General features: G+C 39.7%; 1 protein-coding gene across 6 annotated transcripts in view; it reads left to right on the top strand.

Moving 5' to 3' along the window:
• Window positions 1–18,340, top strand: part of vps50 (VPS50 EARP/GARPII complex subunit) — a 62,587-nt gene that overhangs the window by 4,716 nt on the left and 39,531 nt on the right. For all 6 annotated transcript variants that reach the window (XR_013297764.1, XR_013297763.1, XR_013297762.1 and 3 more), the window contains exons 3-14: window positions 833–955; window positions 1,968–2,039; window positions 3,788–3,841; window positions 6,178–6,248; window positions 6,819–6,936; window positions 7,027–7,062; window positions 7,291–7,373; window positions 10,528–10,570; window positions 11,627–11,725; window positions 13,105–13,245; window positions 15,188–15,320; window positions 18,192–18,283. Coding sequence is in view for 3 of the 6 variants with exons in the window: in XM_077590259.1 (XP_077446385.1) it covers window positions 833–955; window positions 1,968–2,039; window positions 3,788–3,841; window positions 6,178–6,248; window positions 6,819–6,936; window positions 7,027–7,062; window positions 7,291–7,373; window positions 10,528–10,570; window positions 11,627–11,725; window positions 13,105–13,245; window positions 15,188–15,320; window positions 18,192–18,283 (1,065 nt within the window). In the remaining 3 variants the exon portion in view is untranslated. The remainder of the gene's footprint in view (window positions 1–832; window positions 956–1,967; window positions 2,040–3,787; window positions 3,842–6,177; window positions 6,249–6,818; window positions 6,937–7,026; window positions 7,063–7,290; window positions 7,374–10,527; window positions 10,571–11,626; window positions 11,726–13,104; window positions 13,246–15,187; window positions 15,321–18,191; window positions 18,284–18,340) is intronic.

Genomic DNA, 18,340 nt, shown 5'->3' with positions numbered 1-18,340 from the left:
ATCCCCCATAAATCCGCCTCCAACTTTCCCAAGTCCACTTTTAGTTGTGGTATATCGGAATGTGCTGATGCCTCGATGTATTGATTCCAAACATAAAACAAGTCCCAGTCAGCATTACCTTCCAATGTGTGGGATGTTTTATTAATGGGTGCTCAAATGTATGGGTTTCAGATGCGCTTGTTTTTCTATGGGCTTCAAAACTTAATTCATCTCATCAGCGTCACCTCTAGCAAACTGACATTTTTGGCTTTGTAGTGACAGTTGTTTGATTAGCTTGCCGTGGCGCAACTATCTGCGGAATTTAGAGGACGAATCGAAATTATTTGGGAAATGAGTTGAATCTAGAGGTGGGCAAACTATTCCACAAAGAGCCGGCTCATTAACACAGTCAAATGAGAGTGCTTCGACTCTGAAATAATTTTGTTCCGGGATGCACTGCATGTTAATCAGTAGCATTTACGATTCTCTCAGAGAATCTCCTTTTGTATTTTTTTAGTCCTTCATTTCCTTCCATTGTTCCTCACAACCTCTATCGATAACCGTCACTCACCAGAGCAGCCCAGTGAAATAACATGTAATCTTCCACCAAAGCGCACGCATATTCCCTCTTGTTATCCATCTTCTCTCTGTTCAACCTCTTTCTCACTTCGTCCTTAACCCCTGCTAAACTCCTTTTGTAACTCCAATGTTCTTTATAGTGCCTTCTCGTCCTTTTTTCCCATTGTATTTTAATGTTTGTTCATTCATTGTTTCTTACTTTCTAACGACATTGTGACATTTTGCTATGTGGGAACTTTCTGAAGATGTGTTTGTGTGTGTTTTGGTGTTTCAGGAGGAGTTGCGAGAGCTAAGGGAGCAACCCGTTGACCCTCAAGCCGAGCAGGAGATCATCGACGCTATCGAGGAGGTCTATTTCTCCGACGACTCTTTTGACATGGTGCAGCACGAACTGGAGGTTGTATTCAAACTCACCCACTTACATACAGTTGATTAATTCTCATTGGATGCTTATTGGAATGTTGCAACAATACTAAAATGACGTATGTGTAATTAAAAACCTAACACGTTTACTACTTTTTCGCTCAGACCTCTTAAACAATAGCCCCCCTTTTAGCCAGTTTTTATTCCCTATTCAATGTGCCGATTTCTAGTGCATCTTTTCTTTGTTCAACCTCTACGTCTCCATTTTTTAACGTTCTCGGGGGCAGTTTAAAACTTTGAAATGACTTCTCGTCTGTTTTCCCACATCCTTCAATAGTCTCTGTTTTGAAGCGCTCGACTAACGGAATGAATGACAAGTCACTCTCCTGTAAAATTGATGTCGAGGTGGGCCCGTGGGATCCACTTCCCCTCGATTCGGTAATTCCATCAAGACCACCGATAGCAATACAGTTTTGCAAGGCTTGTGAGCCGGCGCCGCCTCCTTGCGCTTCCTGGTTTTCTCACCTGAGCTGCCACCACTTCCTCTTTGACGCCCAGACTGATGGATTGTATCCACTGAACAGAAGGAGGGTGTGAAATCTCATTAGATTTATCTTGGTCTAACCACACTACCTGAAATGAGACTCTCAATCAAGGGGAAAGTAATTACCTATCATCCTCTGGGGCATAGAATTGTAATATCTTCTTTACCGAGCTGAGTTTGTTTGCTGTTTACTAAATAAATGTCCTTTGCCTTCTCGTCTCATCCTACACACGATCTTACAAAGTCTACGGATTGAGCTAATTATTTACATTCCACTGACTAAGTCAGATCAACGAGAGCATCCCAAGCTCATTTGAATGCTTCACGAGATAGATTTTTGAATTAAGATAACTCCTATGTGGGTTCTGCCTCTTCCCAGTTCAAACTTTTTCTAATGAGGATCTGTTTTGAAGCAGCAGGATACATAAGGATAAAAACAGCAATGTGTCTGTCACCGGCTGCATGATAAAAAAAGTTTTGTTGCCTGTCTGTGCCTATTTAGAAACTCCCGACTGAGTTGAAGCTGCTGGAGTTGGAAGAGTGCCGAGACAAACTCAAGAAACAACAGGCAGCGGTGAGTTACAAACACACCTTTAATGTATACCATCAAAATCGTGATTAAAATTAATGGCTATCTTAAATATTTTCATCATTCACTCCCACTGACACTTGTTGAGCGGCATTTAGTGATCATGTTTCACTGCCATAGATGATAAAATTCAATATTTCAGAAGGAACTAGCCAGAAGAAATACACATTATCTGGAATTAATCTTAACAAATTCCGATTGAACCCACAATGGACTGACATTAATTAAATCCTTAAAAAAAAATATATCATTCCTTAAAAAGTTATGAAATCTGAAAGCAATGTATTTTAGAAGGAAAGCCAATGTGGGCCACACTAAATCTGACATCTATAATTAAAAGCCCTACTGGTGGTACTGCCAGAAACAATCCCAGTGCACTTGTTAAATATTTTTTTTCACAGGAGTCGGGAAGGCCAAAAAGATTACACGTACATTTACAATCTGCTCGGTTGTTGCTTTCATTTACGCCCATTATTTTGCTACTGCCCTCTTCCTTTCCCATCAAGCTTCTCTTTTGAAGCCACTCTCCCTCCCGTGGCTTTGACATGTTAGTTGCCAGGCAGCCTTTTTAAATTGAGAAAAGCACCGACTTTGTGGCCTGTGGCTTAGCGACAGGTAAATGTTGGTAAACACTTGGAGTAGTAGCTTTCCCCGTAATCTTACACACACAGGTTGCCCACACCTCAGGCGAATAGCCATGGCAACTGTCGCAGTGACCAATCACGACGTAACACGGTAGCCCTATTGTTCAGTTAGAGCTTCTATATAAATATGTGCTGTAAGTGATGACGCCGTTTTAATGCGCTCGCATTAAAGGATCCCCCTCGTCAGAACCTAGATGACAGATCCGCGCATTTGCCATTTCACGCAAATCCGCTGTTGCGTGTGGTTTTTGGGAGACATCTGCCTCGTCTGCATCGGAGCTTAATTGGCATTTCTGGCTCAATCCCAGCAGAGGTTCATCTCTGAGCTAATTGCCTCTGCGCCCGGTGAAACCTCAGGCGCTGCGAAAACTGGCGTAATCCGGAGATGCACTTTGACTTCCTCCACAGAAACGGCCGCCGAGCTAATACCAGAGGAGGCCAAGTAGATAAGGCGCCGGTAAAACCGATCTCTTCTCATGTCGCGGGAAAACTTTGACACCGTCGCCTGAAGCCCGTCTGCTTGCTCAAATTCACCTCGGAATAGGAATTTCAAGTTAGTGCGCGAGGGGCAGTGAAGTGACTCGACGCCAAATGTACAATTTAAGGGAGAGTAGAAGTCATTATATAAAACTGTGAACCATTGAATCAGTAAATTACACCAGTGGAGCTTATGCACTCACTGGCTGTATTGAACTGCATTACAGGAACTTGACAAAGAGTGAATTTGGCAACATATTTATATCTAAAATGGACCAGTTGTTTGCTCTGTAAGGGCATGGAGTTGATTCTCTTGCTGTGCTCCGAGCTGTCTTATCATCACGACCAAGCTCGAGTGTTTTAGCTGCTGGATACATTCACTTCCCTAATTAGTGTCAGCTAATTTAGCTCTAATTGAGCCATGAATCTTAGTAAGGACTTGCGTGAGAAGGCATACACACGACTTTTCAGGCCAAGCAATCAATGCATGTGTGAGGTGCGTCAGAAAAGTTTCAGGGCAGTTTCAAACCTGGATATCGGTTTTATTTGTTTTTGTTGCTGACATTTGGGAGAAGCTTTTCTGCTTTAATTCTCTGCTCTTTCTCTTTCTAGGTTTCTCGAAAGGTTGCAGATCTCATTCTGGAGAAACAGCCGGCTTATGTCAAGGTAAAACAAACCCTTTTAAAAAAATTCCTCAACTATTTCATTGCCAGCCATTTTTATGGAGTCTGTTAAGGACTATTAAACGAAGAACTTGACTTTCATCTGTCTTCACCCCAAACATGTTTGTTTCTACTTTATTCCTTTTTGTAATTTTCACCACAGGGACTTCCATGCTATTTTTTATTTTTACAAGGGGTTGATGCTGGATGCTATTAACAGCGATATACATCTAATCCATTTTGACTGGTAGAGCTGGCAACAATCAATTGCTGCCGGCTCCTACCCGTCTAAATTTATTGAACGTCCATCGCACTCAATGGTGACCTATTAGTTAAAACCTCACGTTCATCCTTCCCTGCTATACCATAGTCTTTCCTATCCTCCCTCCTTGATGTCTTCTCACCATCAATGGCACTGAATGAGTTAAGTCATTTTGGTAAGGCTTAACATGACTATATTTTCTGATGAGTTATTTTAATATACACACTTTTAGTGCCATCAGCTCCATTTCTCATGTCAGCGAGTCTTTTGGTCCAGATTGCGCGAATGCACTCTGATGACTCCTATTGCAAAGCCATCCGAACGTCAGTCTGTGAATAGTAAACCCGTCATTATTTCTGTGACCCTCGCGGTGATTTGGCTGCGTCCAAATGACAGCAGACCTTATTAGCCTGGGCATTCGCCTCCCCCCATTTCAGCCCTCATACACAAGATGGTCGCCAAAATAAGCTCCAGAGTTCAGAGGGCACTTCCACATCCTTTGCATTCATTTAAAAATGAGCCAAAAAAGGGATTTCTTTTTCTCACGATTTAGGATTACATGTTAAATGGCCAAGGCAGTTTCTGTTTCTATGTTTAGCCATTTTATTTCTACCGCCACCATTTCCACCTCTTTGATCTTTTCTTATCAAGTCTATACGATCGTTTGCACCGTCTAAACAGAAATGCATATTGCTTCAAAATGGGCAGCCCGCGGCCACGGCGCTTCCTCTCTCCGTGGCTCGCGTGCCGCGTATCGCCCGTCAGTGGAAACATAATTTGTGCAGACATTTAAACCCATGGCTCGGAGCTTAGAATGATGGTCTGCTAAGCATCTAATGTGATTCATAGGAACGGCGGGAGTAGCCTTCTGCTCCGGCTCGGTCTGATCACTCTTGACGCCCGCCAGCTACACGCGCCCGCCGCTTGCACTCGGAAAGAATGGAAGGTTACGTGAAGGCCGGGCGGGGCTATTGTCATTCATGTGCTTTCACTGTTTGAGGTTTTAACTCGTTCACTGCTATTATCGGTGATAAGCTTCCAACCCGTGTGAAGCGGGTTGGAACAGTGGCTCAAATAATCGCCCAGTGCTTCGTAAAACACAGAAAGCTATGAATAACGTTGATTGAGATTGATTCAGCAATACGTAGATGAATCTAATTCAATTTTATGTTATGAAAAAGGTTGGTAATGGTTTACTTTAGTCAACATGTAGACATTAGATTATCAGGCAACCATTACAAATGATTTGCCAATATTGATTGCATCTATTAATTGCAGTGTGCCATGAAGCAAAGAAAGCTTGATTAGAGAAGTACCAAGAGGAAAAGCACATTTTGAGAAATAAATCTCAATTAGTTGTTCTTAATTTACCATTAAATCGATGTAATTAAAGTTTTTTGTAACTGATTTACTTTAGTCAAATCAACATGAGGAAATCGAATTAAAAAGATTAACGTTCTCTCTACCATTGACGGCAATAGGCTTTCAATCCGTCTGATGTGGCTGTAGTTCTATTATAAACACAAATAATCACAATATACTAATCACAGGTCATAAAGGCATTTTAGGGATGGTAGTGAATCTTTTGAAGTTGATTTGAATATGATTATTCATCTTAAATATAATATTTTTGGTATTCCTAATGGAGCTAACCCAATAAAAGCTTTGTGTGTTCTGGCATGATTTAGTACTTTTAATTTTGCCGGTAGCTATGCATTTTTTTAAACTAACTTTTTGTTTTCACAGGTTTTTGCTGTACCATTTAAAATTAAAGAAGACGCTCATTGATTTTCACATTAACGTCTGAAAAGCCTCAAACAAAAAAGAATCCTGTAATTGTCGTTTCAGTCCGCACTTAGTTTCCTTTGCTCTAATGGTGTCAAAGCTCAAATTTTCAATGCATTCTCAGCGGGAATCATCCCGTCTGTCATAATGTGTGCTTACATTGCAGTTGAGAGTTGAAGAAGCGATGTGTTTGATAAATGGCTGCATCAGAGGAATCAATGTTTTTGCCTCAGGCTCCTTCTTAACATTTAAGAGGACTTGAAGTGTGAAGCGCTTTTGGTTTATGTTGCCAGGAACTGGAGAGAGTGACGGCGTTACAGACTAACCTACAACTAGCCGCTGTCATTTGCACTAATGCAAGAAGGTAATGGTGTGCTTTGATCATATTTCATCTTCATTTTTAAATCTACAAACGCACTCTTGCGTTCTCTCGCCGTCTTTGATTTTCTTCGGCTTGTGAAGCTTAAGATGACAATTTGTTATCGACATTGTGTTAAGTCAGGACAGCTGCACACAATATGCTTACCATAAATGGAAAAAAATAATTGAAAACAAAATTAAAACTGTCACAGTACTGTTTTTACTCTTGGGCAGAATGATGAACAGTAGACCCCGAGGCTAAATAAGAATGCTAATTACACAGTATGTTCAGTACAAAAGAAATGTTTCTCACTTTGTTGTTGACTAGAATAACTGCACAATCAGCCTTGCAATCAAAGATCCTTGACTTATTGTTCAGGGTTGGATTTCTATCTGATATGCAAATAAAGCTGTGCGTTTCATTCTGTTTACAACATAGCTCGCCCATCTAAATATAGTTAGTGCTTTTGAAACAATTTTTAAAAGTAGGATTCTATAGCTGAAACAAAGTGATACAATGAAGCAAATGAGCTCCCCTTTAATGTTGTCTTGTGACTTTTTTTTCTCTGTTAAGGCAATTGAGTGTGTCAAAGGAGGGATTCACAGAAGCATGTTTGGGCTTATTAGCCAATCAGAGAAAGAGACAGCTCTTAACAGGCCTCCTCAAGTCTTTAAGGACCATCAAGACGCTGGTAAAGTATATATATATTCAACACAAGAATACTCCCTATAACCACATTGAAATCTAGCAAAGTGTACATTAACCATTCTTCCCATGACAGCAAAGAACAGATGTACGTCTCAGCGAAATGCTCGAGGTAAATGCGCCTAACATACATTGACACACATGCCAATCGTAGCTGGATTCTAGATTGACAGTTAATCACTGATAAATACTGCAACCTGTTTTTACTTAGACCAGTTGGAGCAAATAAAATCTATATAGCTGCCACTGACATTTGTAACTTGTCAAATGTTAAGCTGTTCAAAAGTACCAGAATTTGACAAATTGTTTTTGTAATTACGGATGCATTATTTCTCCACAGGAGGAAGACTATCCTGGTGCTATTCAACTTTGTCTGGAATGTCAGAAGGCTGCGAGCACGTTCAAACATTATAGCTGCATCAGGTATAGCACATAAAACATTGTCTGCTACGGCCACAGAAGTCATCTCCATTTTGACTCCCAGTCAAAATGCGATCCGTCAATGGCAGCCAATCAGTTGACCATTTTTATTTCATATTTTGTGTTGATTTGACTTTTAAGTACTACATCTGTTACAAATTTTGGTCACAAGGTAAAAATGTTTAATCATATTAATGTATTGCAATATTAATCACGATTCATTTAGATTAATTGCAGAAGCAGCCAATGAGCCTCCCCCAATCAAAATAGAATGGACGTTTAACTCTGTTTTCTTTTAATCCAGTGCTGATTTACTATTCATATTCCCCACAAAGTCCTTTTTTGGCCAGCTATCAAGACTGCAACTATTGTTTATTACCCTTTATGTGCTTATTCAAAAGAGATTTCGTTTCAGTGCAGCTGCTGATAAGTGAAGAAATTTCATATCTCCCTGCGTGAAGACTAAATCCTGGTCCATGTCCTTTTTTTGAATATTAGTTGCTGTCATTAAAAAGAGAACATATCATTTATACCCCAAACACTAAGAGTGCAAGCAGAAAACACTACACTTGAACACTTTAGTTATAACAATTGGGCTTAAGTGACAAGATGACTAATGATCAGTAAGCACACATTACACTGGAAATTACAATGCCAAACCCTTCGCCCCTTTTCTCCTCTCCCTGCATCTGCTCTTATTTTGCTTGGAAATTATTTCTGTCTTCACCGTGACATTAATTTGTCATTATTGGCATTGAATGCAGAAGGGAATCCTTTGAGATTATATGGTCAAGAGGTGCCCGCATACTAAATAGTCCAATACAGTATTGGCCACCAAGGGTTTTCACGGCGTCAAAATGTAGTTGATACTGATGTGATTAAAGTCGCGTGGGTGTCGACTTGTCGCTGATTAGAAATTGATATTTCTGTTCGGTGCTGTAATTAGAAACGCAAACACGGCAATCCTTTTTGTGAAAGCTTGGTGAAGGTCCAAAATCTTCCTTAGTGTTATGCGAAGAATGGATTTTAATAGTGAAATAGAAACCTTCAACATGAGTATTTGAAAGTTACTATTATCCTGCATGTTTTACTGAACTTTTCTGGCTCTAATAGCGCCGCCCACCCAACTGCAATTTGATTTAACCTTGTAGGCACACTTTGCTACGCGCCACTGAATGTCCTACGTGGGGATTTTGCCTCCCGAATGCCCCCGCCATGTTTGTGTCCCTTGCCTTTTAGAATTCAATATTGTTATTGGAAGAACACTGTTCCAGTGCGTAGTGATTTGTCTGGGTGCATTTTCATCAATTGCTTTTTGTCGGGGGCGAAGGGGAAGGGGAAGAGTTCCCTAAAGCCAACAGAGTGACTCTAAAGTCGGAACCCTCATGCTGTCGGTTAGTGTAGCCTAATTGGCAATTGGAATTCAAATCCAACGGTATTTTTGTAACGTAGCTTAGCAAGCCACTTTTGCTGATGGTTTCATTGTGTTAAGAAAGCATCAGACACATCTATTTGTGCCTCACAGTTTTTTTAGAACTACTTAACACATTTATCCCTAAGCGCTAAAATAATTAGTTATTCATGGTTGTACTGTTTTCTTATTCCTCTCTATGGAGTTTTTTTCAATGCAGTTAAAAGGTGAAATAGAGTTTTCTTCCTTTTATATCATTTCTGCTTTCAATTTCAGGAGTAGATTACATTTGGCCTTGACTTTCCTGTTTGTCTTATTTTTTTCGGTGTTTAATTGACTCACATTTATTTGTTCCGTGTTTATTAGATGAAAAAAAAAAAAGAATTGTGATACGGAAAGGGTCTTTCCTGACCACTGCAAAAAAATGCATTCTCGTAAGCAACCAGCTTTTGGGCCAGTACCTTAAAGGCACGGATATCCTTTTTTTTCATCCAGTCAGCAGTGCACCGGTGAGGGACTCGCCTCCAGACCTACTGTATTGTCTCTTCTAATTGAAAATGTGCGTGTAAAAAAAAACCTCTCCTATGCGCTCATGACTACGTCTCGATCTTCGAGTTCCCTGCAGGGAACCGGTTGTTAATTAGGTTTTCCTTCTCATTTGTTATTTATGCATTCCGTGCGATCACCGAATGGTCCCACTATGTAAGTAGGCATCTAAATACGTATAGAAAGACTATATTATTCACATATATTTCCAATCCTGCACGAGTGTTCGCTACGGTGAACCCACTGCGTCGAACATAGCCAAGTGTACTCTGGGGTTTTCAGTGTGGGCACTTAGATGTAAAGTTCTTCAGTAGTCATGGCTATTGATCGGCACAGCCAAACTTCTCGACATTGTTGTCTTGTTTAGCGACTCATTAACCTTGATCCCTCTTGATTTTGGCAGCACAGCTAATGTCGCACCGGTGTTGATGTGCCCGGTGGTGGTGGACTGACTGCTGATTATTTCAGCTTCACGGGTGCCCTTTCTCCCCTGACAACTCTGAACTAGTTTCAAACTGTCCAATAGCAAGTTTTGGAATCCTTTTATTTATTTCCGATGCTATCAAAGCAACGTGTAAGGACGCAATCTTGAAGTTTTCTCACTTGCTGTCGACGAAGCTTAATTAGCAATTTCATTAAGGACACATTCTCCTCCAGGCTGCTAGCGGTCTCAGAAGGCCCAACACAAGAACGGCCTTACCCCTAAAAGACCCCAAAAAAGCAGGGACATAAGAAGGGAGACTTTGGAACAAAGGATATTTACGACCGGGTGCGTGGTAAGGGGGACACAAGGGGATTATAGGGGTGTCCTGGGATGAGAAAAATATGATGTTGCTTCTTTACATTTGAGTTGAAAGCACTCCCTGTTATTAAATAACAGCTTCACCGAAGTCAAGGTTGCGTAGGCGTTTGTTTGTCATCCGCACGACATTTTGAAGCGTTATGAAGTAGGAAATCCACTAGTATTCTAAAACATTTACTCTACTCCATAGATAGATGACCAATCCAATCTTTTGTATCCTCTAAACTTATTATCGCATTACTTTAATTTATTGACTGTCATTGACGGTTATAGAATTGCAATCAAAGATGTTTATCCCTATTTATGCCACTGAAAAATTAGGTGTTATGTTTTTTTTCTTTGTTTGTTTTAGTTCGTTATGAACTACAGATTTAATATTCAGCTTTTTCTCTCCGCAGTGAGTTGAATTCCAAACTACAAGACACTCTGGAGCAAATAGAGGTACTCTCTCAATTATTTTGTACAGTTGAATTATTAAAACCAATAACACTTCAAATACTTTTGACCTGATAAAGTGTTTGGATCGATGCTTTAACTTTCTGAGAAGTTATCCATTCAGATGAAGCTTTGACTGTTGAATTCTGGCTCAATCCAAATATTGACTGGCCCAAAAGTCAAGTACAAAAGCATGTAAATGATACCAGCTTCAGTTATTTGCAATATTCCAGTGTGATAAAAGATATGCAAAGCAATTTGCTGTGCACCGCTGCTTCTGCACTCGAATAGATCAATTTGGTTTGTCTGTACACAAAAAAATGAATGCAAGCGAGGACGCAAATATTGCAGAACCATCGGTGGAACTGCATGTTGTTTACCTGTCAGCTTTGGTTATAAATAAAGGAAAATCCTTAAGACTAATTTCACTAATCAGTTTGTACAAGAAAAATTATCACTTAGATGAGTTTTTGTGGAATGTGTTTGCAGAACACACACATTTTACACAGTCTCATGTGAATGTTGATGGCAGCAAGCAAGTTAATCTTATTAGTTTAACTGTTCAAATTTTGTTACGGATTAAGTAAAAAAAAACAGATTAATCTATTGATAATTTAATCGTGCTAAATGAAGATAGATTCAACTTCTTGTGCCGCCAATGGCAGTGAGTTGTTTTGATAATTTTTGTTGATTTTACTCAAAGCTTTTTATTCTTTTATTTACAAAGAAATTGACTTTAGTTTATTTTTGGAGCTTTATACGCAGTGTTAAAGCATGAATCGATAGAACATTTTGCCTTTGTCAGCACTGGTCGGATCAGTATGGCAGGTCATTATTAGCACACCTCCCTTTCCTTGTATCTTTACACCTCTTTTTCAAACGCAGCCACTTTCATCCGCACCCAATTACCGTATCCGCCGCTTTGTGTTTGAGCCACACATCTGCACATCTCTCAAAATCCCAGGTCTTAATGTGGCTAACCCCTTCTGTTTCTTCCCCTGCCCTTTGTCATCCATCTGGTTCTTCCCCCACCTTTTGTCATTCATCTGTTTCCACCTCCAGGAGCAGCTTGACGTTGCCCTGTCAAAGACTTGCAAACACTTTGATGTTTCACACTATACTAAAGTGCAGCTGGCCTACACACTTTTGGGGAAGACCCAGGTGAGTTGGCGCCCTTTAGTTCAAGGTCGTGGAAATGGTCCAAAACTGACGAGTGCTTAATCCTTGTTTCTTCCTCAACATTGACTTATTATCCTCCATTAATTTGGATTGAGTGTGAATGTCATGCACGGTATTTGCGAGATAAATGACAACCGCAAGGTTGGGCTAATAGTCTAGCAGAAGGTTGCAATCATCCAAACATCTTTACAAGAGTTCCTATTCTCTCAATAAATATTTGCACGCAAAATGTAATGTATATTCAGTTTAAAAAAATGTCTCATCTGAATAGCTTCAATTAATTGGATCAATAGTTGAACAAATAGACTCAGTGGTTTAATTGCTAAGACATTTTGATGAGGCATCGATGGGAGAATATTCGACAAGTGTCAGAAATCGTTTTAAGATAGAAACACGACTGTGCAGCTTAAGTATAATGGTTTGAACCAAAATTGATTGCTTTTTTGGGCCAGTATTAGACATCCAAATCATTTGCACCAGTTCAGTCGTTGCCAACACCCATTTGTTCAAATGGACTGGACGTCTATCCCCATCTATGGCAGTCAAATTAAGCAAAACCTATTTCAGTAGCAATCTGTCGCAAGAAAGTAAAATCAATCTGCTTCACTGCACGTGGCTAGGAACAGCCTAAAGGCTATTCCGTGTAATGTAAAACATAAATGTTTAAAAATGGACATAAAATGCTAAATCCTCTCTGAAAAACGATGGCAGCTTACTTTGCTCAGAGATCTAAATTGTAAGTGAAGGACGACTTTCAGCCAGCTAACCTTGTCCAAAGGGATTGGACGTCTATCGCTGTCAATAGCAGCCAACGGAAAGCAGCAGAGGCCATGGTCATCTTAACAAAGGAATATGTCACAACAGTGTCGCTTGCTGATGACTTTTTAATAGGGCTTGGACAATAATGCATCTCTGCCATGGAGAAAAAGCTATTAGGGGTTGACTGAAATGCCAATGCTTTTGTAATGAGTAGCTGCATAACAATTTTCTCTTCTCTATGTATAAATGTCTTCTTCTTAGAAACTACAATGTGGGTCATTTTTCTGTTTTTTTTACTCAATTTATATAGTTATTGTATGTTTATTTCAAAAGGATGGAAAAGGGTTGACCGACATAATTGGGAAACAGAAATATGATTAGATATCTATTCTACCTGACTATAAGTAACGTTACAATCTAGTCACAGGGAACTTAGAGGGAGAACAGGAAAGACTAGTGCACGACAGGGCAATGTTATTGTTGTGGAGTTTGCTTGGCAATGTCACATAATGGCAATTTGGTTTCAGCATTGCACACAGGCAGATGAAAAATCTAGTCTTGATTTAATTGTTTCCTAACTTTGTGTTTGCCATTCTTTGCAGACGGCTATGGACCAGCTGCACATGCACTTCACCCAAGCAATCCACAACACAGTCTTCCAAGTGGTGCTGGGATACGTCGAGCTCTGTGCTGGCAACGCCGATACCAAGTTTCAGAAAATGCAGTATAAAGATCTATGTACGGTAAGAAAATATCCGTTATGTCAATTTCAATTTTTATGTCTGCGCTTTAAACTTTCCAAAAAAAATCAGCTTTAGAAGCCATAGCTATGGTCAATTTATCGGGAATTTAGTGGGGCCAATTGCTTGGATACCCTCCTAGAGAATAACCCGAAGAAGGTTATATGTAGAGTTTCTTTCTGCCTTTGGCTGGGGGAGAATTTGTTTCAGTGTCATTTCACGCTATATTTGAGTTGTGATCGTTTTCCTCTTCACACTCAATATTCTGAATGCACAGAAATAAAAGTAGTTTTCAACACGTTGATTCTTGGTTCCGATGATAAGCAAGGTTGAGCTAACGCTATACCTTCTAAACGCGCCTTTATAATTACGTGACTTAAAATTCAAAGGCAAGTGGAAGCCTCTGAGAGGCCAGGATTATGGAAAAGGCTGCATTAATTTTACATCATTGTCTCATTATTATTGGCCAGACTCCGTAGCAATCCCATGGTCTGTTTGACATTAACCTATTCCATTTATTGGAAGGCAATCGACTGGAAATTCTTTTACTTTTAACTCTCGAGTTTTAATAATACATTCATTCGGTGTCATTGACGCCAATTGACGTCCAAGTCACAACATTGGCTGCATCTGGAATCAATGTCAATTTTTCGTGATTAATATGTAGTATACATCAATCATTTAATTCAATTCCATAATTTGTAACGGATGTACTTGAGTCAAATCACTCAACGTATTGAGTGTCATGCATGCCGATAGACGTTTAAACCATTTAGACTGAGATGCTAGCGGCAAATGATGGCTGCCCACCCTCCTTTTCCAAATGATTTGAATCTTAATTGACAGACATCCAGTCTTTGCTGTTTGTCATTATTTTAATAAGATTGACCTGTTTTATCTTGAAGTCACTGACAGGCTTTGCTATTCATGCTGATGGACTTCTTCATATTAAAAAATGCCAAGCGCCTAGATCAGCATTTTTCTTTATCTTGATGGAAATTGATGTCTTTGTTTTTCATGATTTTCGGAGACATGCCTGTTAAATTTATAAATAGTTGAAAACTGTGTTCCCATGGAGAATCTCCATATCCATACCAATTCTCTAATCTGGTTTAGGTATCATCAAAGCATTTAGATGATGAATTGACGTTTCAGGTTCTTAAATAATCCAAATTGTTTCTCTGTAAATGTCAGCTCATCCTTTTTGTTGGATGGATAGTTTTCAGTTTGTACAGAATTTGTAAAAAAAACCTGTTAGCTTTATTGGTTGTAATGGTGTTGTCAAGAAAGGTTGACCCAAGCAACAAAACCGGCTTTCATTGTGTTCAGCAGTTGTAAACGGAGGTTCTATTTCTCATCAAAACACTACAGATCCATTTACGCTCACACCTCTCCCAGTGCCCCAGTTGCTTGGCAACATGCTGCTGACATGGTTGACTTGTGAAGACTATGGAGCATCAATTGGCACATCTGGTTCTTTCTTTAACCTCCTTTTCATATTAGTACATTTTTTGTCTGTGTACAGCTTTTTTTCTCTCTAACATTTAATCTGACTGTGATTTTCTCATTCTCTATAATGCCCCACAATAATCCTATAAATTCATTTAATTCACTTTGAAAGGTACTTCATTCGCAACCATTTGGAAAATCTTGTATTTTTCCTCACCGGAATAACAAATCAAATGTAGACTCATTTGGCTCTCTGGTTAATTACATATCATAACAAGCCCACGCATTTATTAGCTCCATCAGCACGTTGGTCATGACACAGAAATGAGATGTTTCCCTACAGTATCTCGGAATAACGAGCGTTGATTAGATGTGATATAAAATGCATTAGCATATGTAGGCATTTTATTTCAACTATGTGTGTTCCATTTTCCTTCAGGCTATGTGGAAGTAGTTTTATAACCTTTTAGTGACAGTGCTGTCTGTCTGTCTGCAGCATATCACACTGGACAGCTACATTCCTTGTTTAACTGATCTATGCAAAGCATTGTGGGAGGTGATGTTGAGCTACCACCGCACCATGTGCTGGCACGAAGAGCACGACAAGCAGGCCACGACGGCCACACCAGGTACCCTTCTGTTCTGAAGCACCGTCATTTTTCAAGCTATAATTTCGTCATCGTTTCTGACATTGATCTTTAAAAAGCCCAAATCTGGTCTCGGTAACATAAGATCAATAAGTAAATGATAGAATCAGTTTGGCGTCAAAGGCTTGGTGAAAATGGGGTCAGATTGACACACAATTCACACTCTGCGGAACGTTAATCTTTTCTGCCTGTTTGATGTTGGCATTATACACAGCTTGGCCAGGTCTTAGCTCGAAGAGAATAATCAGCCAAGCTCGAGTCACTCTAAGCACTTTTATTGTCTGTGTACTTTTACCAAGAATTGTGATATGGCTGCTTTTGGTTTAGAGGTTATTGAACAATAAAGAGTTAAAGTCAGGCTTTTTTTTGCATAAAAATAAAAGACAGTGCATGTCAGTACGTTATACATAATAGGTATATTATGCAAAAATCTAACAATGAGCAGTGGTCTGTTAGATCTGTTCTCTGTCTAGTCCTAATATAGATCCAGTGCACATAAATGACTACCATAATGGAAGTGACCCATTTGTGTTCTAGATACCTATTGGAATGATGCAGTTCTTTTTTTGTGTGTCTTTAAATATGTCACGGGCGACTTTGCCTTTGTTCCATTTTCATGCTAATGTTATCAGAAGATTTCGCTCTGACGTATTTCATGGTTATTAATGCTTAAAAATGTGGACCTGTACATCGTAGGCTTAATCTTAATGCGCAGTCAGTTCTGCTATTGTTGTCTACATTGCAAAATGTTATAAAATAATTCAATGACTTTCATCATCTACTGCCATTGATGTCCATGCCACTGAATGAGTTCACAAAAAGTTCCAAGGATTACATAACATCAGTATGACTTGCTTCCATGTTACTTCTGAATGCTCAAAACATTTGAGAAACATCCTTTGAGTATTTCAGTCCATGCCATCATCTTGGTGAAAGAAAGGACAGTCACCCCGTTTCCTGCCAAGAGTGCCATCAATCTTCTCAGTAGTTGTTTGGCTTTCACCTCTGCATAAAGGTGTCCCTGCCCAGTCTTTGTCTTGCATTTACAGTCTTCGCTAATGCGCTCATCCTATGTCGCCGTAGCGATTGATTGCGCACGTACCATGTCGTTTATCCGACCACGTTTTGAGGTGACTTTGACCTCCAGCTCACCCTAAAAGGGCACCTGTGTCATAACAGTCGCAATTTCTAAAGATTGCTCCTCCCCCGTTGTCCGTCCTGTTTAGCACTTAATATATTGAGTTGTTCACTGTAATGTGGGGCTAATTCATCTTGCCGCGCTATGAAAGGAGAGGTTGTCACTGGACGTTACTCCAGTCAGGGTCATCTTCCTTCTTGACAAGATCAATTTGACACTGTGGTTATCACTGCTATCTGTTTCATTCGCAATGAAGGCCAGCAGGATTAGAGGTCAAGGTTGTGTCATGATGGATAAAAGTGGCATGTTTGGCTTTACGGGCCTCTGGCAGGTGCCTTTTAACCCTTAACTCATTGGCTGCCTAAACGTTTGATCTAGTTTGACCGACAAAAAGGATCAGGCGCACGAAACGCAAGCCTCGGATTTTATTTATGACCTATAAAGGGTTATGCTTGGGTTGTAATAATGTCATTGCAGTTATGTACCTGATTATGTAGACATCAATCATTGTCAATGGCTGTCAATGTTAAGTAACAACAAGTAGGAAATCCACAATATTAATAGTTCTATTACATGCTGTTTGCTCCTTGTGTCAATCCATATTTTTATATAGAACCGTAATGGACTTTTTCCACATTTGCATAAATTCTGGCATTATTACTCCTGTTGTTTTTCATGATAAATAGTTGTGCAGATACCGTAAAGAAATGGACAAACCTGAAACTGATTCATACTGAATGAAGCCTACTCAAGTGTCTAAAAAAACATGATTTTCAAAAAAAAAAAAGTTTAAAAATTGGTCAATAAGAGGACGAGGAGAAATTTTGACAGGCTTTGTAAGATATCAGAACAAATTCAACCAATGCGAAGTTGTTACATCAGACTTGATCCATCTTGAGAATCCAACTAATTTGGTTTGGAATCTTTAGTAAGGTGGAGGAGATCTTTTGTTCTGTTAATTGTATTCCTCACAGAGTTTCACTCTGGTTCAGTGGGGATTACATTGGCCTGCTCATATGTGACAACTACAGTTATACTTTGAAGATATATGTGAAGCAAGAGAACCCTGAGGATGTTTGTTGGTTGATTTGGCACAATTGATCTTTTTTTAATGTATATATGTATCTAGTGTGTTATCTTTTAGTGGAAAGAAGGAAACATGCATGTCTGTTCTTTTGTGTTCTCTTGATATACCGACCAATACGTGCTTAAATCCTATTATACCATATGACAGCAGCATTGTCATTGCGCACAATATGGCAAAATATCTCCCAATGACCTGGTTTTTATTGGCCCTCTTTTTATATATATATTTCTTCTTCTTAGTATTAGCATCAGAGAGAACCTCAAATGTTTCCTGTGGGCTTTGAGAAATCTATCAAAAGAAATCTCAATGATCCCTTCTGAAGCAGGGTTTCACTCCGTTTCTCTGGTCTGCGAATTTGCTCGCTTATTGAAAACGACCTTGACAGACCCATCTTCGGGTCCTCTCATCAATCACTCGTGCTTCTTGCTCACCTCGCCTCACCATTCGGAATGGGAAGCAAGGCGGTGGTCTAGACTCACAAGAAGCGGGTTTCATTGCACCGCCTGACAACAAACGCAACTTAAACGACTGTCATTCCAGCCTTGCGCATGTCAGTCATGGAAAGCTTTTTGAAACTACACAACCCAACAATATTAAAGTGAGGAAATCTGTTTGTAAAAATGCGCAGAGGATGCGGCCCATGCAGAGTCGGATGAGTTGGTGATAGACCGCGGCTACGTGAAGAAGAAGCTGGAGCACGGACTGACACGAATTTGGCAGGTCGGCTGCCGATTTTCTTCATAAACTCCATTTGTTACCACAAATGACGTCTAGTCG

Source organism: Stigmatopora argus, chromosome 21, assembly GCF_051989625.1.
Source record: "Stigmatopora argus isolate UIUO_Sarg chromosome 21, RoL_Sarg_1.0, whole genome shotgun sequence".
NCBI classification, from domain to species: Eukaryota; Metazoa; Chordata; class Actinopteri; order Syngnathiformes; family Syngnathidae; genus Stigmatopora; species Stigmatopora argus.
The sequence above is the reverse complement of the archived record's forward strand: the minus strand, read 5'-3'. Positions and strand labels throughout refer to the sequence as shown.